Source organism: Malus sylvestris, chromosome 5 (assembly GCF_916048215.2).
Source record: "Malus sylvestris chromosome 5, drMalSylv7.2, whole genome shotgun sequence".
In the NCBI taxonomy this organism is placed as follows: domain Eukaryota; kingdom Viridiplantae; phylum Streptophyta; class Magnoliopsida; order Rosales; family Rosaceae; genus Malus; species Malus sylvestris.
Window position 1 is genome coordinate 20,570,020 of NC_062264.1, and position 25,651 is coordinate 20,595,670.

The 25,651-nt window shown below is 38.0% G+C and overlaps 1 protein-coding gene across 3 annotated transcripts; it reads left to right on the forward strand.

The window, feature by feature from the left end:
• Positions 1 to 11,684: 11,684 nt before the first annotated feature.
• LOC126624436 (nucleobase-ascorbate transporter 4-like) lies at positions 11,685 to 17,769 on the forward strand. Of its 3 annotated transcripts, none has more exons than XM_050293498.1 (14): positions 11,685 to 11,993; positions 12,547 to 12,644; positions 12,773 to 12,949; positions 13,169 to 13,269; positions 13,375 to 13,450; positions 14,499 to 14,558; positions 14,705 to 14,880; positions 15,576 to 15,672; positions 16,010 to 16,096; positions 16,185 to 16,243; positions 16,557 to 16,648; positions 16,746 to 16,823; positions 17,067 to 17,161; positions 17,259 to 17,769. In XM_050293498.1, exons 1-14 carry the CDS (start codon positions 11,885 to 11,887, stop codon positions 17,475 to 17,477), a joined length of 1,524 nt encoding a protein of 507 aa, XP_050149455.1. In that variant the 5' UTR covers positions 11,685 to 11,884; the 3' UTR covers positions 17,478 to 17,769. The 3 variants fall into 3 exon arrangements, with proteins under 3 accessions (XP_050149455.1, XP_050149454.1, XP_050149453.1); XM_050293497.1 differs by having other exon boundaries at positions 11,686 to 11,993; positions 13,229 to 13,269; positions 17,001 to 17,161; XM_050293496.1 differs by having other exon boundaries at positions 11,688 to 11,993; positions 17,001 to 17,161.
• The last annotated feature ends 7,882 nt before the right edge of the window (positions 17,770 to 25,651 follow it).

Sequence of the window (25,651 nt, forward strand, 5' to 3'; positions counted from 1 at the left end):
CCCGAACTCTCTTTCTCTTTGCAACAAGGATGGACCACCCTTAAACCTCATCAACGTGACCTCAAAACCATACCTTCGAACTTCTCTCACCACCACGAACATAACCATACCCTTGGATCATGGTTTGATTGAGTTTTGGATGTCGAACTCGGAAGGTCTGACTCGGCTCAATTTTTCCCCGACGAGTTACAAGCGAGTTACAAGTTTTTATGAAGTCTAAAAGCCTTCACTCAACTCCCCGAGGTCTTTAGTGAAGGTTTGGAAGAGAAACAATCTTGAAACACAAGGTTTCGAGAAGTCAAAGTTTCGACAGTACCTTTCGAGCCATTTTCAGGCCATCTCCATCCAGTTTTTGGATCTCCAAAGGGTACAATCGTGTTCTTCTTTTCATAAGCTTCATTTCCATATAAATTTTGTGAAAAATGGTTGAGCAATGAAGAAGATATGAAGGTTTGGAATTTTACCTAGAAGCCTGCGAAAATTTCCAGATTTTGACGAGTTTAGACGGCGGAGGACAGCGTCGATCGGTGATGACCACCGAAGAAGACGACAAAATAATCTAACGGCGTCAAGTAACGTTGTTAAACTCTGTTAGTTATTTAAAGGAATATTTCGTCAAATTGACGGAATATTCATGACGGACGTCAGGGCCTTGCCTACGCATGGTGGCGCGTATGGCCATGCCTTAGCCTGCGTGTGGTAGCACGTCGGCCTCCGATTGACCTTCTATCAATTTGTGTAAGTCCGTGACGTCGAGTATATCGATTTCGTATATTCAAACCCTATGTTTGAGCAATCTACGGTTTTATTTAAGTTTCCGTTTATGTGTTATTAAACTAAGTTAATTAGTAATTTCACATATAGGGGAAACGTATCCCGAGGATGTACGAGGTCAAGCAAGGCTCGAAGGCTTCATTTCGACTACGTAACTGTGAGTGGGTCATTTCTTTTTATAAGTGTACGCATACTTACCAGTTTCCAATTATACTATGAAAAGAATTTACTACGTATGCCTTGCTTAGACTAAAATGACATGAAGTAGCGAAATGACGGAATTTAGGAAATTATTCTGAACCCTATAAGTTCACAGGTATGCGTGAGATGCCATAATTATATTTTACAGCTATGATTATTTAATGTTACAAGAACTGTTGTATTGTTGTGAAATGCTAAAATAATCCCACGAGATGTGCATGTAAGTTACTTTGTTGACTAGAATTATTGAATTGTTATGGCATGATTATATTTATGTTATCTTCTCATCATTGCTGCACCCTGGTGTTAGTACTTGCCCCAAGGCCAAGGCCAATCCTTCACGTGTATATTCACATCCGCATCATTTGCTCACCTTGGATCCAAGTTAGGTAACAGTCATGTCGTACATATTGCATTAGGCATTTCCGACTCATATGTGACCGTGCTTCAGCGCCAGCCTTTATGTGATCGTAGTACTAGAGCGCATTGATTACACCCAGTCCTGTTTGTTTCAGAAATTATCAGTACTAACTCGTGTGTCTGCATAGGTTGATGAGCATTCATTATGATGTGTTTACTATTTCGAGATTATATGATTGCGGTCACCTTGTGCTTACCTTGATAGCTGTACTTTATTGATTTTTTTTTAGACTTTGCAGGCTACGGTAAGTATTTTCTTATATTACGTAGTACGTATATTTTTTGAAACTATACTTGGTTTTATGGCGAGGGGTTATAATGTTTTGAAAAGGTTTTTATAAAACGTTATTTTCTGACCCCACTCAACTTTGTTTTTCGTCCATTCAGGTTTTGTAGCTGTGCTTACATGTAAACGAGGATTCTAGAAAATCTAAGGAGATAGTTATCTTTAGTGGTATAACCCTCAACCTATTTACTATGTTGTTTTATGCTCTGACATCACATGTGAAATGGGTTCAATTCCGCTCACTCGCGCACTCTTTTTATTAGGCACTTTTAGGTTTAAATTTATTCACATCCTTTTTCCAATACACTACACTTTATGGCTTCGTCACTCTCCAGGTATCGGCCAGCACAACTCGATTCGGAGTCCAAGTGGACATTCCGCATCGGAGTGTGTCATCTCTTCATTTGTGAATGAGAGGTTTTAGATTCAATTCTTGTCAATTACAAGTTCGAATCAAATTGTTATTTTTTGCCTATTGTGTGACTCATCTCAATTTTTTTTTATCTCTTGGTGTAAATCATGTATCATTGTATATTATAAATTATAAAATAAAAATAATAAACAAAAAAACCGCCTGCACAAGTTGTAGCATGTGAGTTTTTCCATCTCAAGTTTTTATATTTATTCAGTTTATCTCCAAGATTTATATACTAAAATAGTATGTAATTGTCTTTCAAAAAAAAAAAATAGTATGTAATTATTTATTTTTTATTCTGAGAAACTCGTACTAGATAATTGGCAGTTGAAGAATATTTTAGGGTAAAAGACTGTTTACTACCCTCATGTTTTGTGGTTTTCAACATTTAGTACATCAAGTTTTTTTCGTCTCAGATTCATACCTAAAGTGTAAATTTTGGGACAGTCTCATACATCCGTTAGTCAAACTGTTAAGTTTCCCGTTAACTGTGACGTGGCGCACTGACTGGGCACCACGTGTCATCCACATTTGTTTTTTCTTTTTTTTTCCTTTTCTTCTTCTTTCTTCTTCCTTCTTCTTCTTCCTCCGACTGCAACTTTTTTTTTTCTTCCTCCTTCTCCTTCTTCCTTCCTCCTTCCCCTTCTTCCCCTTCTTCCTTCTTCTTCCTTCTCCTTCTCCTTCTTCTTCTTCTTCCTCCGAATCTGGGGAAGTTTTTTTTTTTTTTCTTCTTCTTCCTCCTTCTTCCTTCTCCTTCCTCCTTCCTCCTTCCTATTCTTTGTCTTCTTCTTCTTCTTCTTTTTCTTCTTTTTCCTTCGAATCTGCCTAGATTCAGTTTTTTTTTCTTTTTTTTTTCTTTTTTCTTCTTCTTCTTCCTCCGACTGCAACTTTTTTTTTTCTTCCTCCTTATCCTTCTTTCTTCTTCTTCCTTCCCCTTCTTCTCCTTCTTCCTTCTTCTTCCTTCTTCTTCCTCAAAAAAAAAAAAAAAAAAACCTTCATCTTCCCCAGATTCGGAGGAAGAAGAAGAAGAAGGAAGAAGGAGAAGAAGGAGGAAGGAAAAAAAAAGTTGCAATCGGAGGAAGAAGAGGAAGAAGGAGGAAGAAGAAGAAAGAAGAAAAAAAAAAAAAACTGAATCTGGGCAGATTTGGAGGAAGAAGAAGAAGAAGAAGAAGAGGAAGGAAGGAGGAGGAAGGAGAAGGAAGAAAGAGGAAGAAGAAGGAAGAAGGGGAAGAAGGGGAAGGAAGAAGGAGGAAGGAAGAAGGAGAAGGAGGAAGAAAAAAAGAAGTTGCAGTCGGAGGAAGAAGAAGAAGAAGGAAGAAGAAAGAAGAAGAAAAGAAAAAAAAAAAAAACGTGGATGACACGTGGCGCTCAGTCAGTGCACCACGTCACAGTTAACGGAAGACTTAATAGTTTGACTAATGTATGTATGAGACTGTCCCAAAATTTACACTTTAGGTATGAATCTGAGACGAAAAAAACTTGATGTACTAAATGTTGAAAACCACGAAACATGAAGGTAGTAAACAGTATTTTACCCAATATTTTAATTAAGTCTTGAGATGTTTATATTCCGTAGTCTTGTATTAAAAATAGGAGGTTGAAAGCGAAAGAATCGTCCTTTTGCATTGGATCATATTCAACCATTTTCAGGGCTTTTATTAATTCTTCCAATTGTTTTATTTTATTTTCTCCTCCCTGATATTGCCAACATATGCCATTTTGCACTTTTATTATGTTGGGAACAAGAACAAACTTGTGATTTGGTAAGGGCCTAAGCTGGTATAAAAAAAGGGCATTGCTTTGCCATCTATATCTTTCGTTACATGATTAAACATCTCTCTATAAGGGAAGCGAGGACAAAGAGAACAAGACCGCTTCAATCGTTCAAAACACAATTAACTCAAGGAAATCTAAACCGATTCCTACAAGTGTTTCTTCCAAATTTATTCTTTTGTATTACAATTCCATTGGAATAGCTTTCTAGCCATCTTCAAATACATTAGAAAAATATCAAAGCTCTTAAATAGGCAAGACATAGAAAAGAGCTAACTTGAACCAAATCCCCACTCCCTGCTCAATCGTTTAATTAGAAGTCTAAATCAACGGCGCAACAATCCATTATGCCGGTCTACTGGTGACAACTAGTAGGGGTGGGTTCGGTTTAAATCGGTTCGGTTTTTTGCCAAAACCGAAACCAAACCGAAATTTCGGTTCGGTTCAATTTTTTTTCGTTTTTTTTCGGTTTGATTTTTGTTCGGTTCGGTTTTTTCCGGTTCGGTTTCGGTTCGGTTTCGGTTTTTTGTTTTTATTTTTTTTCAAAAAATGAAAAACATTAAAATTTTAAATTTTAACATATCCAACACAATCATAACATAAACATTCTAACTAGAATCAAAGACAATGAAAATAAACATTTAAAGTTGAACTAAAATCATCAATCAAGTCTTTCAAAGTCCAAACTAACAACCTCACAACACAAAAATCACACAAAAATCGTACAAATGACTTAGAAAAGTTAAATTGTATGATGTTGTTCAAAGATCAGTGTTGTTTGCTTGTAACTGCATGTTGACAACTTGATTAGTAAAGGTAATGCGTGGGTGGATTTATTTAGTGTGTGTTGGATTCTTTTCCATCACAAATTTCCCAAGTAATCTACCTGAAATAAATGTTTATGGATTATGTTACATGTTATATGAGAGTAGATTTGGAAAAGAAAGCTGGCGCAGAAGTAGACAGTGCTATGGAGATGGATGTAGGTACTTCGGGAAGAGGTTTGGTTCCGGAACCTTATATGGGGGAAAAATAATAGGTTAGGGTTTAGAGTTTTTATAGGCCTTTTTTTAATATTTTGAGCTTAAAGTTTGGCAACACATTGGGTTAGCACATTTTAACTTACAAATTGGGTTTAGAAAATAATATCCAAAACAAATAATTAAATAAAAAAATTAATTTAATTAATTCGGTTCGGTTCGGTTTGGTTCGGTTTCTAGATCACTAAAATCGAACCGAACCAAAAGAATTCGGTTCGGTTCGATTTTTTCAATTCGGTTCGATTTTTTCGTTCGGTTGGTTTTTTCGGTTTCGGTTCGGTTTGGTTTTTAGTTTTTTTCGGTTTTCGGTTTTTTGAACCCACCCCTAACAACTAATAGTACCAGTTTGGTACTGCTATGATTATAGGCGGGTATCCTTGGTGTTTGGTAAACCTCCTAGAATCAGCTTCTTTTCACAATTCGGGTGAAAAAAGAAAAAAGCCAAAAAGCGAAAGCAGCAAATGTTGGTTTTGAAAAATTGTGGCTTTTGCTGCGTTTGTGCTTCTAAGCAAACCTATTTTTCGAGAGGAGCTGAGGCCTTTAATAAATCCAACACCCAAAGTGACCTTAAACAATTAAATAATTTACACATCATGCCAAGATGCTTTATCATCTTGCATCACCTCTACCCATGGCCCCGCCCGACTAACCAAATCGAAAATCCTTTTCCTTTAATCCATCAATTTGATCAAACTCGAATAAGAAAATTATTTTCCATTATAACTGTGGCCTTCCCCTTGCCAGCTGAAGTATAAGGGATGTCAATCTTGTTGGCCAACACAAGAAATGGAACAGTTGCAAACTCTAGGCTGGTCTAGGTGAGCTAGGAGGGTACATAGGCGGTCTAGGCGGGCGCCTCAACAAGTCTAGGTGTTATTTCTTAATTTTCAAACGCCTAGACATTAATTGGGACAGTGACCAGCCGCTTAGCGCCTAGACGGCGCTAGGCGGGGATTTTTAGAACAATGACTTATTCCACATCTATGTGTATTCAGAAATTGCTTAAAACTAGAGCAAAACAAGAGTAAGGTTGCATACCATGTCATTTACAAGACAACTCTGACAAAAACATCAGGCTTTTTACATTTTTGTCCCACCCAATCCCACGTTGATTTTTTCCGGTCTAAGAGCTATTAACTTGGTCAAGACAACCTTATTGAAGTTTCTCTCTTGAAACTGTGGTTATTTGTCAACGGACTGAATTTCCCGTTTAACCTTCCCTGATCATGGGGTGGACTGTTTCTTCTTTTCCTTTGCCCTGTCCGTTTTCCTGGCCACGTCCTCGTGCTATTTTGTTCTTTGCATCTGCTTTGGAGCTTTCCCTCCTTCCTTTTATCAATGAGTTACTTTATGACCAAAAAAAAAAAAAAGACCCAAATAAATAGAGGCCTCGAGCTTAATGTCGTTAGTTGGGCTCGGTCATATCCCACATGATCATTCACTATAGAAAATGGGTATTTGTTAACCAAATAGAAAACCGAAAGTGGGTATTGAAGGTTCAATGAGATAGATATGGCAACTAAATTTAGTAAGTGCCTTGAGTTTGTACCGAAAACCAAAACCAAAATATATGTAATTACCAAATCCAAAACTTTATGACTAGATTAAGTGCTTTAAGTTCCTACCCAAAATGCTGAAAAAGTGAATTCTTGTGGCACTTAACAAAGACTTAAGTATATTTCCTGGTAGCTGAAGAATGTCTTGAGTTTCTTGTTAAAGATGGGTTTGGTTTTTGGTAATTAACTTGGAAATGGGATTAAGAATATAGATCACCAACATAAACCCAACTTAAGGAAAGGAGCACAGGTTGGTATACCTTCTTTTTGACTCTGCTCCTTTCTTGCTCCATACATTAAAATCCAACCAATCAAAATTCAGAAATTGCAAAAGTGAAACAAAATTTGGATGGACATTTTACATTTACTTTGGCAAAAACCAACCACTACTCTTCTTGTTTTAAAACAAAACAAGGTCAAAAAGTTACTTGTGTAACCACAACAAGTTGCCTAATGGAAGAGTGCGAACAAAAGCTTTATAAAAAAAAGAAAGAGAAAAGGGAGGTCTTGGGTTCAATACTTTATAAACTATGAATTAGCTTGATCATGGAGGGCCAAAAGTAGGGTGAAATTTCCAACTAGCCTCTTTCCTGCTTGGCAAGAGTGGATAATCGTGATTCGCCATCAGTTGTTCCCTTTATTTATTTATTTTTTTTTTTAAGTTACTCTAGTGTAGAGAATATATTTTGGTCACTAAAGAACAAATGAAAAATATATTGCATATACGAGTAGCGATATTCTGATTTAAAAAATAGTAATATTGTGTAAATAACATTGTTTAACTCTTTATGTGTGTAACACAAGTAATTTCTTCTCGTCCATTAATGACATTAAAATCATGTCTCTCACACGTACGTACCCATTTGATTTTAGAGAGGTTTTGAATATGGTTGTTTGAATTTAGGCTGATATGGGGAAATTAATATAAACTTTGGACTAACAAAATACTACCAAAAAATGGTTTTATGCACAAAAAGTGCAACTCTAATGCCGATGAAGTTTCATGACTGAAGTATAATTAAAAAATATGTGACAAAAAAATGTACTTGGGTTTTGGATTTAGTAAATTCTAGCCGTGTTTAAGAGATAATTTAAACTACATATTAATAGAAGGGAGCTTTATATATAGAGACAAAAACTTTCACTATATTTTGAGGAACTCTACTAGTTTTTAAATATGTCAATGAGAGACAAAAACATAAAAACAACTAAAACCCAGCTCAAAAACATAAAAACAATGTTTTAAAATATCATCCATACCCTTAAGGCCTTAAGGTATTAATATAACTCAACCCTCACAACTCCAACAAAATTAATGTGCGCCATAAGTTCAACACATCCACGATTATTTCTACAGAATAAATTTTGAAACTATATGTTGAATCAGTTTGTATTATTTACTACTAGAATCAATTCAATCCGTCATCGACCATTTTTGCATAATTAGTTTAACTTGTCCTCGATAATTTTTGCAGAATTTCAACCCGTCTTTGACAATTTTTGCAGTTTTACAAAATCAGTTCAACCCGTCTTCAACCATTTTTTCATAATCAGTTCAACCCGTCCGTCCTCAACCATTTTTTTCATAATCAGTTCAACCCGTCATCGACCATTTTTCCAAAATCTGTTCAAATCGTCATCGACCATTTTTGCAAAATCAGTTCAATTCGTCTTCAACCATTTTGCAGAATAAGTTCAACCCGTCATCGACCATTTTTGCAGAATCAGTTCAACTTGTCCTTTACCATTTTTTTGCAAAATCAATTCAACTCGTCTTTAACCATTTTTGCAGAATTAGTTTGATTTATCCTCGACCATTTTGCATTTCAATCCGTTCTCTACCATTTTGCAAAATCAGTTCAATTCGCCCTCGATCAATTTTGTAGAATCAGTTCAATTCGTCCTTAACCATTTTTGCAGAATCAATTCAACCTCATCCTCGACCATTTTTGCAAAATCAGTTCAACTCGTCTTCGAACATTTTTGCAGAATTAATTCAACCCGTCTTCGACCAATTCAACCTATTCTCGATCATTTTTGTAGAATCAGTTCAACCCTTAGACTATTTTTGCAGAATCAGTTCAACCCTTAGACTATTTTTGCAGAATCAGTTCAACCCGTCATCGACTATTTTTGCAGAATCAGTTCAAACTATCTTTGATCATTTTTGTAGAATTAGTTCAATCCGTCTTCGAAAATTTTTGCAAAATCAGTTCAAACTATATTCGACCATTTTTGCAGAATCAGTTTCAAATAACTTGACCCTAGTAAAAATTATTGAGTTAACACAGCTGCGCTAATTTAGGTAAATAGTAAACAAAGAGAGATCCTTAAATCCTGTCGAGTCAATGATGAAAATCTAATTTATATTCCAAGCCAAAATATTGCTACCACCACTATAATATGTCATTAGACTTTTAGATTTCTTCCCCCTCCATAACACTTTATGGAGTTGAATGGTATTATGTATAACATTGAGACATAATAATAATATTAAAAAATTTAATAAAAAAGAAATAAATACTTTGGATGCGGTCCATAATCCTTAACATTCTTTGACTAAAACCTTAATGGTATTCAAAGTTTGAACAAAGTCCCTTAACTTTGTACACCTCATTATATTACAATTAATATTAATATTTTTGTAGTTTTGACATTAATTGTTTGATATTTTATGAAATTTATAATTCTATAAATTTAAAATCCCTCATTATAATACTATTAGAAATGGTATTATATTTAAAAAACAAAAATATTTAAATATATTCCTTTAGTGTTAAAGACAGTAATTTAATTTTACAAAACAAACTTTTTTTTTTTTTTGTTTAAGTATCACGTACATGTGATTTTAACATCTCTAATTTTAAAAATTAAACCTCTCTGTCTCCTCACTCCTACATTCTCGTTCACTCTCTTTCTTTCTCCTTCAATTAAGAAACAAAAATAAAAGGGTAAATTACATAGTAGCCCCTCAGGTTTGAGATCTATTGCAATCTTATACAACATCTTTAAAACATTTCACTTTCATACCTCAAGTACTATTTTATATCAATTTCATACAACCGTTACATTTTCCATCAATGGATCTATTAAATGCTGACGTGGCAGCCACATATATGCCACGTGGCTGCCAAATGTCTGCCACATGGCAAATAAAATATATATATATATTTTTTTAAAAACCTGTCTACCACTTTTTTTTTCTCTTTCTTCTTCTTCTTCTTCTGGGTTCGGTCCTTTTTTTTTCTTCTTCTTCTTCTTCTTCTTCTTCTTATTCTTCTTCTTCCTCCTCCTCCTCCTTCTCTTTTTCTTCTGGGTTGCAGGGGGTTCGATCATTCTTTTTTTTTTTTTTTCTTCTTCTTCTTCTTCTTCTTCCTCCTCCTCCTCCTCCTCCTTCTTCTTCTCTTCTGGGTTCAGTCCCTTTTTTTTTTCTTCTTCCTCCTCCTCTTTCTTCTTCTCTTCCTCCTCTTTCTTCTTCTCTTATGGGTTCGGTCCCCTTCTCTTTTTTTTTCTTTCTTCTTCTTCTTCTTCCTCCTCCTCCTCTTTCTTCTTCTCTTCTGGGTTCGGTCCCTTTTTTTTTTTTTTCTTCTTCTTCTTCTTCATCCTCCTCCTCTTTCTTCTTCTCTTCTTCTTCTTCCTCCTTCTTCTTTTGGGTTCGGTCCCTTTTTTTATTTGTTTCTTCTTCTTCTTCTTCTTCCTCCTCCTCCTCCTTCTTCTTCTCTTCTTCTTCTTCTTCCTCCTTCTTCTTTTAGGTTGCAGGGGTTCGGTCCCTTTTTTTTTCTTCCAATTTCAGGTTTTTTAAAAAAAAATTAAAAAATTATTTTATTTGCCACGTGGCAGACATTTGGCAGCCACATGGCATATATGTAATAGGCAGTCAGCATTTAACAGATCCATGGATGGAAAATGTAACGGTTGTATGAAATTGAAATAAAATAGTACTTAAGGTATGAAAGTGAAATGTTTTAAAGATGTTGTATAAGATTGCAAATAGACCTCAGACCTGAGGGGCTACTATGTAATTTACCCAAAATAAAAAATTACAATAAAAACTTCCAGTAAAAAGGAAATTAATGATTAATTACTGGATTATATGACAATAAAAGTCCAAAAGTCCCCCGACATGGTAATAGGATATGATATACTGCTGCAACGTACAGTTCCTGTCTGTCACTGAGATACGACTCTGATGGTCTCTAGTCGTACAACCCTAGGGCTGCTCTCTCAGGGAAGCGTGCAGGTCACGTGACCAGCAAACACAGAAGTTTGAAGAAAATGAAAAGTTCTTGGCCCTCCAAGCAAACTGATTTGGCTCTGCAATTCCGGCTGGTCATATTTCAGAATAGAAAATAATGATTGGGATCATGAAAATATTTTGTGGGAATTGAAAAGCTAATGGGAATTTTTATTGTGTAAATTTGTGTCATTGTCAAATAAATACAAGGAACAAATTAATACTCGTAATAGAATATATAATGTAAAAATGTATGCATCATACATTACTTGTAAATTGGATAATACTAGGGATACTAATTGTATTGATTAAATTTGTGTCATGTCACCAATAAAAAATAAGTACGTTAATCAATACTTAAGAAACATCAACTTCAATATCATTTAGTTTACAAAATTAGTTTTCCTAACATTACTCCTTGTCAATTAGAAGACTAATCACACCCATTGACATTGTTGCAAGAGTTTGATACAACTGATCAAGGTATAACTAAGCTTAGCGATACTCCATTTCTCATTCACAAATATGCATAAATGGCTTACGAAAAGTTTGAAAATAAATATTTTTTTTATATAATATGTTAAACTGTGATAAATATCTATGGCATGTTTACTTAGTAGATTTGAACATGAAATTTCGGGTGCAAGGACGAAAACTCTTAATTAACGAAGTTACAAATCAGTTGTATTTATTTCAGAGTTAAATATTATTAAAGAGTGAGTGCATACATTTATTTTTAATTACATTCATATTTACCAGTTACATCTCTATCCATTATAAAGATAGGTCCACATACACAAGATCCGCATGAATGAAATCCAACTTTATTAGAGTGATAGTCAACCAAGTAATTAGTGTAAAATCAGATACAAAAGCATTGGTGTTAGTCTTGAAACTTGAAAGAAAATTGTAACTTGGTAAGTAAGTTGGTGATAAAAATGGTTTTGGGGTTTGGATAAAAAGTCATAACGTATGTGCCTAACATCTCTCCCTCTAATTGCATGTACTTAATGATCATCGACACTCTTGTCACGCTTTCAGGACCGAAACGCACAACAGCGCGCAGCACACAGCTCTGAGCAAACAGAGAGAGAGAGAGAGAGAGAGAGAGAGCCTCTGAGTTTTTGAGCTCCCCCTCCCCCTCGAAGGTTCAAGCTTTTTCCTTCCTCTCCACCATCAACAGCCATGGCTGGCGGCGGAGGAGGCCCCCAAAAGACAGATGACTTCCAGCCTCACCCCATCAAGGACCAGCTTCCCGGTGTCGACTTCTGTGTCACATCCTCTCCCCCATGGCGTACCCCCTCTCTCTCTCTAACGTGCACACACACACAGAGCACTAACCTGTTTCCATCACATTACATTTACCATGGATCATAGGAGAAAGTTTCCATTTTTTTCTATGATGGTATTTTTACATTTTCTGAGTTTTTGGGCAATGTCAGTTTTGTTTGGTTGCCAAGTAAAAAAATGGGTTGTAAGAAAAGAAAATGGTTTTCCAGAGATTAGTTTGCGTGTGTGAGAAAATAAAATGAAACAAACTCTGATAAAGATGCTTCCTTTATACTAACATGCTATTTGTTCTCTCTCGATAATCGCATGAATTACCCTTTCTGTGTTTCAGTGTTTTCTCTAGAATCTCTTAAAATTTTCTCAGTTTACCCCTCTCTTTTTCTCGTTTTCCTGCATTTTCCGGGAAACCAATCACCCATTAAAGCATTTTGTTTTTGGCTATGATTCCCTGTATTTTATATTCTGTTTTCCTTTTCCCTCCTATTTTTTCTTCGTTTCCTGCTAAAAAGTTTGTATTTTGTTGCACTATTTGCTAACACTTGTTTGATTGAATGCAGCTGAAGCCATACTTCTGGGATTCCAGCATTTCCTGGTAATGCTTGGGACCACTGTGTTCATCCCCACATTACTTGTCCCTCTCATGGGTGGTGGCAATGTAAGACCTCCTTATACCCCCAAATTTACAAATAAAAAAGTTGTTACCTTTTTGTTTCCTACTTCTGATTTATTTGCTCGTAGTGTTTATATTTCTAACAGAAATTTCTATGTTTTTTGTGTTAATAGGTGGAGAAGGCTAAAGTGATTGAAACAATCCTCTTTGTTGCTGGGATCAACACACTCTTGCAGACTTGGTTCGGGACTCGGCTTCCAGTGGTCATTGGGGCCTCATATGCCTTCATCATCCCTGTTGTCTCCATTGCCTTGTCCAGGAGGTTCGATGTCTACATAGACCCCCACCGGGTTGGTGTCCCACAATTTTTACATTTTCCTTTTTTCGTGGATTTTAGCTTTCTGTTGGACTCTAGGACAGAATGTGTGGATGGTAAAGAAGGGTTTGCATTAAAATGGCTACAGTTTACTATTTTGTTTTGACATAGAGGGAGTCTAATGCATATGATTTCTGGGGTTTTGAGTTTTTTCATACTTATGCTCATTGTTATCTGCGAATGTTTTCTTTAGAGGTTTAAGGAAACCATGAAAGCAGTGCAAGGAGCAATTGTGATTGCATCTCTCTTGCAGGTGATCTTTGGTTTTCTTGGGTTTGTGAGAATTTTTGGGAGGTAAGCTGCATCGGCGGTGAAGCCAAAGTTAGAATTCCTTGATGTGATTTTGTAGTTATTACTTTGTCTAAGAAAGAACTTGATTATTGATGTGGCTTGATGCAGGTATCTTAGTCCTCTCTCTGCAGTTCCTCTTGTAACGCTTACTGGACTTGGGTTCTTTGCATTTGGTTTCCCTCAGGTAACATTCTGAACCAATCATTGTGTTACTGCTCAGTGCAAATAATTGGTTTGTAAGAAAGAAATTGAAGAGCTCCTGGAAGTTGGAACCTTTAGTGTGTTGGATAAATGTCAACAATCTGTTATAATTTATATATGCTAATAAAGAATAAATGCAATAGAAATTAACAGAATATAAACTAGAATACGAATTATAAAAACAGACAACTTGAAGATCGAGGCTTGTGTACCGCAATGTCCTTGAAACAGAAATTTCGCCCCTACTCAGTGCTTGTAGTTCTACGGACGTCCGCTTCACTAGGATTCAACGATCTAAGTCAGAAATTCCAGCACCGGAAAATTGACTTCTGACGAATATTATTGTGGTTCTCTCAGTAAGGATGTTTATGATTGCAGGAGAAGATTTATGATTTTTTCTGTATTCTAAATGCCATGCAGATGGATGCATATATAATGTGATTATACCTGTTCGCAACAGGTATAAGGAAGGGATGCATCTGTTGGGAGACATCTGCTGAAAATGGTGTTTTTGTTTCTGCGTTTTCACACTTTAGACTTCATCTGAAAAGATGAGTCTGTTGGCAAAAATGAAAATAATTAATTAATTTAATTATTAAAGCCCCAAGGCCCAAGGCTCATCTTTTGACAATTAAATATATATTAATTATAATTAATTATATATTAATTACCAATTAATTAGTACACCTCAAGGGTGAGCCCAATTTTAGTCTCCAGGCCTATTACTCCAATCACTTCCTATAAAGCACAAAGCCTTATAAAGTGATAAAATCTTTTAGGAATGACTAATGTGGGACAAAGAAATTTCTACTTAAACTACTCAAATTTCCAACATAGTGGTCAATTCATGATGTTAAATCTCAAATGTCATTTCTACGAAAAAAAATAAAGTATTTAATCACGGGAGCTTTTAGGCACTACTTTAAACTTGGGTTTGATATTAACTCAGACCTCCTTTAAGCTTCTCTGTCAACTACATGTCGGTATTACTTTGTTTTGATTTTTTTTTTCTTTCTGTTTGATGGTTGCAGCTGGCAAAATGTGTTGAAATTGGATTACCAGCACTGATCCTTGTGGTTTTCATATCACAGGTGGGCAATGTCCTGAATGATCATTTTCATGCTGACATCTTCAATTTAATTTTCAATAACTCATGTTATATTATGTATAGAACGTAAAATATGCATATCTACTCTTACTAATAGTCTGTTCTGATATTTGACTATCGTTACTGCAGTACACGATGAGGTTAAAACCGCCTATATTTGGTCGATTTGCCGTACTGTTTACAGTTGCGATTGTATGGACATATGCAGAAATTTTGACAGCAGCTGGTGCGTATAAGAAAAGATCTTATGCAACTCAAATTAGTTGCCGCACTGATCGTTCAGGGCTGATTAGCGCTGCTCCTTGGTAAACTTCAACTTCTAGCTAGCATTTGCATTTCATGCAAGAAGCACCTGTACTGACATTTTCAATCGATCATTCATGTTTTTTATTTTGTTTTTTATGTTAGTGCTCAACCATTCATGGCTAATGCTAATGGATTTGTTTCCCCATACGAATGTTCTGTAAGAGAGTTGTCGATAACAGTTTACTTCAGCGGGAAATACTTGTTTGCAATGAAAATTGAGATGTGCAATTATATGACCCCAAATACAGGAGACGGTCAATAGAGAAATTTTTGGAGGTGGATTATTTGAAAGAATCAAACATGTTCTAGTTATGCACTCTGCAATGATGATCTTCGTGCTTTTCAATATTTCTGAAGAACAATTCCTGTTTTGAGTAACCATGGGATCTTATTTTCCTTTTTCTGTTAGAGAAAGCTGTTCTAGTTATACCGTGTTTCCGCAATTATGTTGTGGGTGTTTTCCATGTTCTGAAGAAAACTTCCTGTTTTGAGTTACTATAAGATCAAACTTAAGCCTAATTATCATAGTGCACTTGCTGAGGCACCATAAACAATTACGTCTACTCTTATCTCTTGGTTTCATGCTCCAGAAGTTTACTCCTGCATTGCTAGATGCTGGATCATTGTAACGTAATTCATGATTTTAATAAAACAGTATGCCATTCAATAACGTTTTCTCTTCCACCATATGCAGGATAAGGATTCCCTATCCGTTTCAATGGGGGCGTCCTGATTTTAATGCTGGAGATATTTTTGCAATGATGGCTGCGGCTTTCGTTGCCATTATTGAGGTAAGACTTATGAATTTCTTTCTTGTTTCTTTAATGAATTGCATATTCTAGTTTTGATAATTCAAGACTGAATTTACAAAGGCAGATGTTTATTTTGCATATACACATAAAGTAGACCAGACATCTTTATTACGATTTCTTGAGGAAACTTGTATTAATATGCCTTCATAGATGGCTCTCTTGACGTTTTAAGCGAAGAATAAATATGACATTCTCATCTTAAGCTAATGTTATCTTTTGACTTGAAATATGTTTCTCAGTGAAAGGTTTATAAAATGAATACGCATTGCTTTTCATTCGCGCTGACATATTTTTACTCCCCATTCATTTGGGGCAGTCTACAGGTACATTTATTGCGGCGTCAAGATATGGGAGTGCCACCCCTATACCACCTTCTGTTATCAGCAGAGGTGTTGGCTGGCTGGTAGGAAGTGGTCCGATTGAATTCTAATGTTAATCACATCTTTATAGTTGTGGCAATGAAAAACTTAATTCGTCTTGTAAAATTTCAGGGCGTAAGCACTTTTCTGGATGGAATATTTGGCTCAGTATCTGGCTCCACTGCTTCAGTGTGAGTATTTAACTTATGCAATTATGATGTCTTTTGTTGTATGGAATAAGGACCTATGCTTCTCTGACTCAATTTTACAGTTTGTCTGCATATAATTTTGAAGAACAATAATATGAATCACTGTTCTGAATCCATATTACAAGTGCCCCATGGTTGCTTAGTTTTAGGCATTGACGGCGTGGGCACCTTAGTTGTAGGCTTGTAGAACTCTGCGTTAACAGAAAGCTCATCTAAAGAAGAAAGAAACTATAATCGTTAACCGAAAGAAAAAGAGAAAGCAACTGTGATCTAATGATCCTACCCTATTTTCTAGTGAAAATGCTGGCCTTCTGGGAATGACACGGGTTGGAAGTCGGAGAGTAATTCAGATATCAGCAGCCTTTATGCTCTTCTTCTCTGTATTAGGTAGAGTATTCCGTTTTACACATTCAACAATACAAACTATTCATAACTTTGTTTGCATTATCTAGTATGAGTGTATCACTAATTATGTCATGCGCAGGAAAATTTGGGGCTTTTCTTGCTTCGATACCAATGCCAATTTTCGCAGCGTTGTATTGCGTCCTCTTCGCCTATGTTGGTAAGCATTTCGTTCCTAAATCATAATTATGACTATGTATTGTTGATTTTCCACTTTTGAGTATATGTGGACTGAATACTTAATATATCTCAGTTTAGTGTCTATGCTCCTTCAGAGTTCACATATTAGATTTATATTTTGAAATGTCGATAGTGATATACGTTGAGTGGTGTGCAGCTTCTGCTGGCCTTGGTTTGCTCCAGTTCTGCAACCTAAACAGCTTTAGGACGATGTTCATTGTAGGCTTTTCTATCTTCATGGGTCTTTCGGTGACAGAATACTTTCATGAATACCACTTGATTTCTGATCGCGGTCCTGTTCACACTCGTTCCATTTGGGTGAGTAGTTTTAATTGCAACTTATCTGCACAGCTTAAAAGTTATCTTACACATAACTCTCTGCTAACTCATGAATGTTGCTTATTTGAAACTGCAGTTCAACAATATCGTTGAAGTAATTTTCTCGTCTCCAGCAACTGTTGGCATCATTGTCGCCTTGTTCTTGGACTTAACTGTCAGCCGTGGACACAGCACAACTCGGAGAGACAGTGGTAGGCACTGGTGGGAAAAATTTCAGAATTACAACACAGATACCAGGAGTGAAGAGTTCTACTCACTGCCCTACAACCTCAATAGGCATTTCCCTTCAGTTTGATGCTGAGCAGCGTTCCACTCCATCCGATACTTCTGATCGATGAAAAGCTCTCATAGCGGAAACTAAAAAGGAAGAGGATCTTTTGTTTTGATGTCGAGCGTGACGAAGGAAAAAAATGATACGTACCGGAGTGTTTTAGAATGGGGATACCATTCAGTAGTTGAACACACTCTAAGCTTGTAATTATGCTCTTACAGCTGAAAACTTATCATGGAAAACATCTAATTACTGATATTTCAAGAATTTGATATGTTATGAAGAGAACTACTTAATTTATATATTGGAATTGTTAGCTCTTTCTGTTTTGGATTTATTTTCTATGGCATTAGAGATCTATTAATCTGATGCCTTTGCCTTGTTCTGGTGTGAAACATTTACACCAGAACAAGGAAAATGAGAGACTTGCATGAATTGAGGATGTAAGGTGCCAGTGTCTCAAAAACCATCATGCGTCACCACGTTTTTCACTTTCCACATGATGTTGCATGATTTGATTGGGAGGCTGTTTACTTAGCGTCCTCATTACGTGTATCAGACCCAGGAAGCAAAATAGAATCCAGGTAACCAATTGAGAAGAAGAATCCAAACCCAAAACTAGCGGTGAACTTTGGTATCCAAAAAGAAAAATCAACTAAATTTACGTAGAAATCAATATATGCAATTCTTGTTCCAAAGTTGAAAGAGGCTATAAGTTCGAATTCATCTCTCTGTTTTGATAAAGTATTTAAAAAAAATAAAAAATCACATTCTTGATTCCAGGGGTGAAGTGGTATCCAAGTCACAGGGCCGCTGGTGTCAATTCCGTGTTTCTTGTGGTCAGCAGTTTTGCTTCTTATTGTTGCTGCCAAAGGAGGTGCAGTGAAATTCATAAAAAAAAGGGAGGCACAATTGAAATTCATCAGAGCAAGCTCTTTTTTTTTTTTTTGTCCTACGTCAATGACTTCTGTCACTTCACTCCAAACTGGTAAGAGTATCTCCAAAGGAGATATCAAATACAATATGTTAAAATTTTATTTGATGGCTGATGTGGTAAATTAAATACAAGTACTAATTTTTATTTTTTTTTCCAAATGTGTCAAATATTTATTTTATTATTTTCTTGGACCCAGAATTACATTAACTATTAAAAAATAGGGAGCTTTATATATAAAGACAAAAACTTTCACTATATTTCAAAGAACTCCACTAGTTTTTAAACATATCAAGAAAAGACAAAAACACAAAAACATCTAAAGCCCAGCCCAAAAACATTGAAACAATGTTTTAAAATACCAACCATAGCCCTAAGGCTTTAGGGCTATTAATAAAACTCAACCCTCATCACTCAACCAAATTAATATGTGTCATAAGCTAGACTATTTCTGTAGAATTAGTTTTGAAATTATATGTAGAATCAGTTTGTATCATTTATTACTAGTATCAGTTCAACCTGCCATCGATCATTTTCGCAGAATCAGTTCAATTAATCATTGACCATTTTTGCAGAATCAGTTTAACCTGATCTCGCCTATTTTTGCTGAATCAGTTCGACCTGTCATTGACCATTTTCGCATAATCAGTTTCAATTAATCATTGACCATTTTTGTAGAATCAATTCAACCCGTCTTCGACCACTTTTATAGAATCAATTCAACCCGTTCTCGACCATTTTCACATAATCAGTTCAATCAATAATTGACAATTTTTTCAGAATTAATTCAACCCGTCTTCGACTATTTTTGCAGAATCAGTTCAATAAGTCATCGATCATTTTCTGTAGAATTAGTTCAACCCATCTTCGATCATTTTGCAGAATAAGATCAATCAGTCATCGATCATTTTGCATAATCAGTTTAACCCGTCATCGACCATTTTCGCAGAATCAGTTCTATCAATCATCGACCATTTTTGTAGAATCAGTTCAACCAGTCATTGACTTTTTTTGCAGAATCAGTTCAACCGTCTTTGACCATTTTTGCAGAATTAGTTCAATAAGTCCTTAATCATTTTTTGCAAAATCAATTCAACCCATCTTCGACTATTTTACATAATCAATTCAACTCATCTTCGACCATTTTGCAGAATTAGTTCAATCAATCTTCAACCATTTCAGTCATCGATCATTTTTGCAAAATCAGTTTTGTATAATTTTTAGTATAATCAGTTTGTATAATTTTAGAATTTAAGTAGAATTAATTTGTATAGTTCAATAAAACTACATACATGACAATATTTACAAAAATTCATTGATTATGTATTGGTTTATCAAGTCGTGGGTGTGTCCAATAAATTTCCATTTACACTGGCTTGCTTTTACCAATTTACAACCAATTATGGATGAGCACATAAATTTTGAACCCAAGGTCCCATAGATAAAGGCTAGCGTTATAATTTCACTCGTTTTGGCGAGTTAATGACCAAGGCTGGTATCTATCATCGCCTCTAAACTCGGATTTGTTCCCTACAAAAACAAAAAACACCTTTACTTTGAGTTCATTGCTACCTCTTAAGCATCTGAACCGTCGATAATAACCATTAAAATTGCCATGAACTCTCGTTCATGAGAATTTTTAAACAGAATGCAAATAGATTCTAATTTGTAATGTACACCACTAACATTACAAAGGTTCTCACCTAGAAAGAAGAATTCATTTAGTTATACTTCTACTCTTCCGAATAGTGTCTAATTTTAAATAACTGATGCTACAGGCACACAAAAAAACCCTTCGGAATAATAACAATAAGGTACATTAACTAGGCTTCTACTTCATACCCCGGAAAACTGAACGCAATTAGGATTAGTCAAATAAGGATATAAAAACAAATTTGAAAACTCAATCAAGTGCTAAATTTAAACACTTTGCATTGAAAACTCAACCCCCACAACCCGTCTAGCAGCAAAAATTTGTTAACCCATATATCAAACAAGCCAAAATAGAAATAGACAGAAGCAAAAATCACCAACTTATAAGAAGGTTCTTTAGCAGTTTCATCAATATCCTAGTGTCACGGGCCGCATGTTAAAAACAAAGAAAATGCCCAAGACATCATATATCTAAGCCCATGAAGCCATGTCTTCATGGAAGCTTCTGGAACGTCCCGGAGAAATCAAGAACGTGGCGGAGCATTCAAGATAATCTAGGGCATTCCGGAACATTCCACACAAGTGTACATATTTAAGCCTCACCTAGAATAATCTAGATTAGGCAAGTTGTATCTAGAACTATGCTAGATATTTTTGGATGTAAGTAGGGGATTCTAGAACCCTCCATTGAGGAGGTGACTTAGGCCTATAAATAGGAGGCAAGGCCATTTGGCCAAACCATCCAAGAATCCAAGAATTGTAAGCAATTGTAAAGTTCTCTTAAGTTTCAATACAAAGCTTCCTTTCTCCCATCTTCTAAGTGATTTTAGCATTCTCCAAGCTATCTTAGCTTTCTTTGTGATTCGATCCGGGGAAGCGAGGCTTCGAAGGCTTACTTAGCTTGTTCATCGAGGTATTCAAGTCTAAGTGCCGCACGGGCGGAAGGCTTAAAGAGTCATCCCGTGACAGCTGGTATCAGAGCCAAGCTCGTGAATCACTTGAAGGAAAGTAGGATATGGCAAGTGGAGAGATGGTGTCCGGAGTCTCCGACCTAAGGGAGCGTACTGCCGAGGTCCAAGACGTTGCCAAGAGCAAGCCAAAGTTAAAGGACTTGCAAGCATCGATGGAGACCATGGAAGAGCGACTCGAGAAGGTGGAACGAACCATACTCGAGTTCGATACTCGACTTGATGAGGACGTTGTCGACAAGGAGGAAATCCAAACCATGGTGGACAATGGTAAGGATGAACTGCGTGGCTTGGTGGAAGGGCTACGAGATGAGCTCCTTGGCGCTCTCAACACCATGGCAGACAAGATGCGGAGGGAAGTCCAGGTTCACCTTGACAACATAGAGGCAAGGTTTGTGGCGCTTCAAGAAGAGATAAAGGACACAAGGGAACTTAAGGGAGATGTGGCGTTTTGTAAAGAAGCAGTTGTGAAGCAATTCGTGCAAGGGTCGAGGGAAATCAAGGCGTTGGACTCCAAGGTAATCGACTCCTTTAAACCCAAATCCTATAATGGGAAAAGGGAAGCAAAGGAGCTCGACACATTCGTGTGGAACGTGGAGCGATACTTCAAGTACCTGAAGCTTGAAGATGACGAGTCCAAAATCTCAACGGCAACCATGTTCTTAGCTGACAATGCCCTTATGTGGTGGCGTCGCCGAAGCATGGAGATTGAGCAAGGTACGTTCTCTCTCACCACTTGGGATGAATTTAAGAAAGATCTTATGTTGCACTTCTATCCCCAAAATGCCAAGTACGAAGCCAAGGAGAAACTAAGGTGGCTCAAGCAAACGGGGAGCGTCAAAGACTATGTCAACGCCTTCGTGAGCTTGTTATTCGAGGTGCCCAACATGTCAGAGGAAGATAAGCTCATGTACTTCATGAGTGGACTGCAAAATTGGGCAAAACTCGAACTACAAAGGAGACACGTGCAAACATTGTCTGATGCCATTGCCGCTGCCGAATCCTTGATTGAGTTTAAATCAAGCCACCAAGGTGACTCCAAGCCCACGGGGAAGAGGGGTAACCATGAGAGAAGTGGGGGAGAACATAAGCCGAAGGACAAGGCCGAGACAAGCAAACCGAAGGAGAAGAAAGCCGAGAAGCATGACAAAGGCAAAGGTAAGTCTTGGCAACCCACTTGTTACCTATGCGACGGCCCTCACATGATGCGAGATTGCCCACAAAAGAAGGCCCTTAAGGCCATGGCCTTCAAGGAGGACAAGGCTGAGGAGAGTAACGATGCAACGATGGGATGCATCCGTCTACTGAATGCCATCCAGACAACCCTCCCACAACCTAAGGCTCAAGTTGGGGGAGGATCATTGTTCGTCGACGTCAAGACTGGTGACAAGACGACACGTGTGTTGGTGGACACGGGAGCAACACACAACTTCATGACGTCGGAGGAAGCCACAAGGCTTGGCCTCCGAGTCACAAAGGAGCCCGGTAGCGTGAAGACGGTAAATTCCGCTGCCACCCCCATTGTTGGAGTTGCGCGCAATGTACAAGTAGACATCGGCACATGGAAGGGAAAGATCAACTTCACCGTAGTCAAGATGGACGACTATGGCGTAGTCATTGGGTTAGAGTTCATGGACAAGGTACGAGCCTTTCCCATTCCCTTCTACAATATTTTCTGTATCCTGCCCGATGGAAGACAACCTTGCCTGGTGCCATTGGAAAGGCAAGCCAAGAAGTGTACCCAGCACTTGTCGGCAATTCAATTTGCCAAGTCTTGGAAGAAAGGCGAGGCCACATTTCTTGCAACCCTAATGTTGAATGAAGGGGAGGAGAAGCACGGGCCTTTGCCGAAACAAGTGGAAGACGTCCTTGTGGAGTTTGCGGACGTGATGCCTAAGGAACTGCCAAAGAAGTTGCCACCAAGGAGAGAGGTCGACCATGCAATTGAGTTGGAGCCTGGTGCTAAGCCTCCCTCCAAGTCACCTTATAGGATGTCGCCACCCGAGTTGGAGGAATTGAGGAAGCAACTCAACGAGCTGCTTGATGCTAGCTACATCCAACCCTCCAAGTCCCCATATGGTGCACCTGTCTTGTTCCAACGCAAGAAAGAAGGTAGCCTAAGGTTGTGCATCGACTATAGAGCATTGAACAAGATTACCATCAAGAACAAGTACCCACTTCCGTTGATCGCCGACTTATTCGATCAACTTGGTGAAGCAAGGTACTTCACAAAATTAGATCTTCGATCGGGATACTACCAAGTGAGGATAGCCCCTGGAGACGAATCGAAGACGGCGATGGTGACCAGATATGGAGCGTTCGAGTATAAAGTCATGCCATTTGGTCTAACCAATGCCCCCGCAACATTCTGCACATTGATGAATAAGGTATTCCATCCTTATCTTGACAAGTTTGTCGTGGTTTACATTGATGATATCGTTGTCTATAGCAAGACATTGGAGGAGCACGTCAAGCACTTGCGCATAGTGTTCAAGACCCTTCGGGAGCATGAACTCTATGTCAAGAAGGAGAAATGCTCCTTTGCCACAAAAGAAGTAGAATTTCTTGGCCACAAGATAAAGGAGGGGAAACTTATGATGGAAAAGGGCAAGCGGATCTATGTCCCAAAGTGGGGAAGCTTAAGGAAAGAAATCCTTAAGGAGTGCCATGACTCAATGTGGGCAGGACATCCTGGCACTCACCGCACGTTGGCTTTGGTGAGCGATGCTTATTATTGGCCACAAATGCGAGATGATGTAGATTCATACGTGAGGACTTGCCTTGTGTGCCAACAAGACAAAGTGGAACAAAGGCAACCGGGAGGACTGTTGGAACCACTTCCCACCCCATCAAGACCATGGGAGTGTTTAACTATGGATTTCATCACACATTTGCCCAAGTCTGATGGATGTGGATCTATCTTCGTCGTGGTCGATAGATTCACCAAGTATGGCACCTTCATACCCGCACCTGTGGAGTGCACAGCCGAAGTAGCTGCACGCTTGTTTCTAAAGCACGTGGTGAAGTATTGGGGAGTTCCGAGGAGCATAGTCAGTGATCGAGATGCTCGCTTCACGGGTAGATTCTGGAAGGAGCTCTTCAAGCTACTTGGCTCAAAGTTAGAATTCTCCACAGCTTTTCATCCGCAAACCGATGGACAAACGGAGCGGGTTAATGCATTGTTGGAGACTTATTTGCGGCACTATGTTAGTGCCAATCAACGAGATTGGGCTAAGTTACTTGATGTTGCCCAATTCTCTTATAACTTGCAACGTTCGGAGTCGACGGGGAAAAGTCCGTTCGAGTTGGCTATAGGGCAACAACCCTTGACCCCGAACACGGTCGTGACTGGCTACACGGGGAATAGTCCAGCCGCTTTCAAAACTGCTAAGGAGTGGCAATTAGCCCACGAACTTGCTCGAGCTCATTTGGAGAAGGCTTCAAAGAAGATGAAGAAATGGGCAGATCGCAAGCGAAGGAATGTGGAGTTCCAAACTGGCGACCAAGTCTTTGTGAAGCTCAATGCGTCTCAGCACAAGAGTACTCGTGGCTTGCATAAGAGCTTGTTGCGGAAATATGAGGGACCATTCCCTATCATCAAGAAGGTTGGCAAAGCCGCGTATGTTGTGGAACTCCCACCCCTCCTCAAGTTTCACCCGGTGTTCCATGTAAGCAACTTGAAGCCTTATCATGCAGACAATGAGGAACCAAGCCGAGGTGAGTCTCATCGAGCACCCCCTTTGATGACGGAGGCATTTGACAAAGAAGTGGAGAGCATTGAAGCCAAGCGTGTCGTGGTGCGACCAAGACAACCAAAGCATGTGGAGTACTTTGTCAAATGGAAGGGGCTACCATACTCCGAAGCAACCTGGGAGAAGGAGACGTCCTTATGGCAATATAAGGACTTGATTCAGACATTCGAGAGGCAAGAGTCGACGAGGACGTCGACGGCTTAAGTGGGGGAGGATGTCACGGGCCGCATGTTAAAAACAAAGAAAATGCCCAAGACATCATATATCTAAGCCCATGAAGCCATGTCTTCATGGAAGCTTCTGGAACGTCCCGGAGAAATCAAGAACGTGGCGGAGCATTCAAGATAATCTAGGGCATTCCGGAACATTCCACACAAGTGTACATATTTAAGCCTCACCTAGAATAATCTAGATTAGGCAAGTTGTATCTAGAACTATGCTAGATATTTTTGGATGTAAGTAGGGGATTCTAGAACCCTCCATTGAGGAGGTGACTTAGGCCTATAAATAGGAGGCAAGGCCATTTGGCCAAACCATCCAAGAATCCAAGAATTGTAAGCAATTGTAAAGTTCTCTTAAGTTTCAATACAAAGCTTCCTTTCTCCCATCTTCTAAGTGATTTTAGCATTCTCCAAGCTATCTTAGCTTTCTTTGTGATTCGATCCGGGGAAGCGAGGCTTCGAAGGCTTACTTAGCTTGTTCATCGAGGTATTCAAGTCTAAGTGCCGCACGGGCGGAAGGCTTAAAGAGTCATCCCGTGACACTAGGAAGACTCAACAATACCCATTGAGAAAATTTTCTTTCGAACCTGTAAAATATAAGATGGTACAAAATCAGAAGCAATTTACTTCCATCACGCATTCCATCCTTCGGTTGAGTGCATAACTTTAC

What these genes read in the sequence shown, in the direction of transcription:
- LOC126624436 (XM_050293496.1), top strand. Translation starts at nt 11,885, where the DNA reads ATGGCTGGCGGCGGAGGAGGCCCCCAAAAGACAGATGACTTCCAGCCT. An exon ending in TCTACATAGACCCCCACCGG is followed by an intron (nt 12,950 to 13,168) that starts GTTGGTGTCCCA and finishes TGTTTTCTTTAG; the next exon opens with AGGTTTAAGGAAACCATGAA. An exon ending in TTGCATTTGGTTTCCCTCAG is followed by an intron (nt 13,451 to 14,498) that starts GTAACATTCTGA and finishes TGATGGTTGCAG; the next exon opens with CTGGCAAAATGTGTTGAAAT.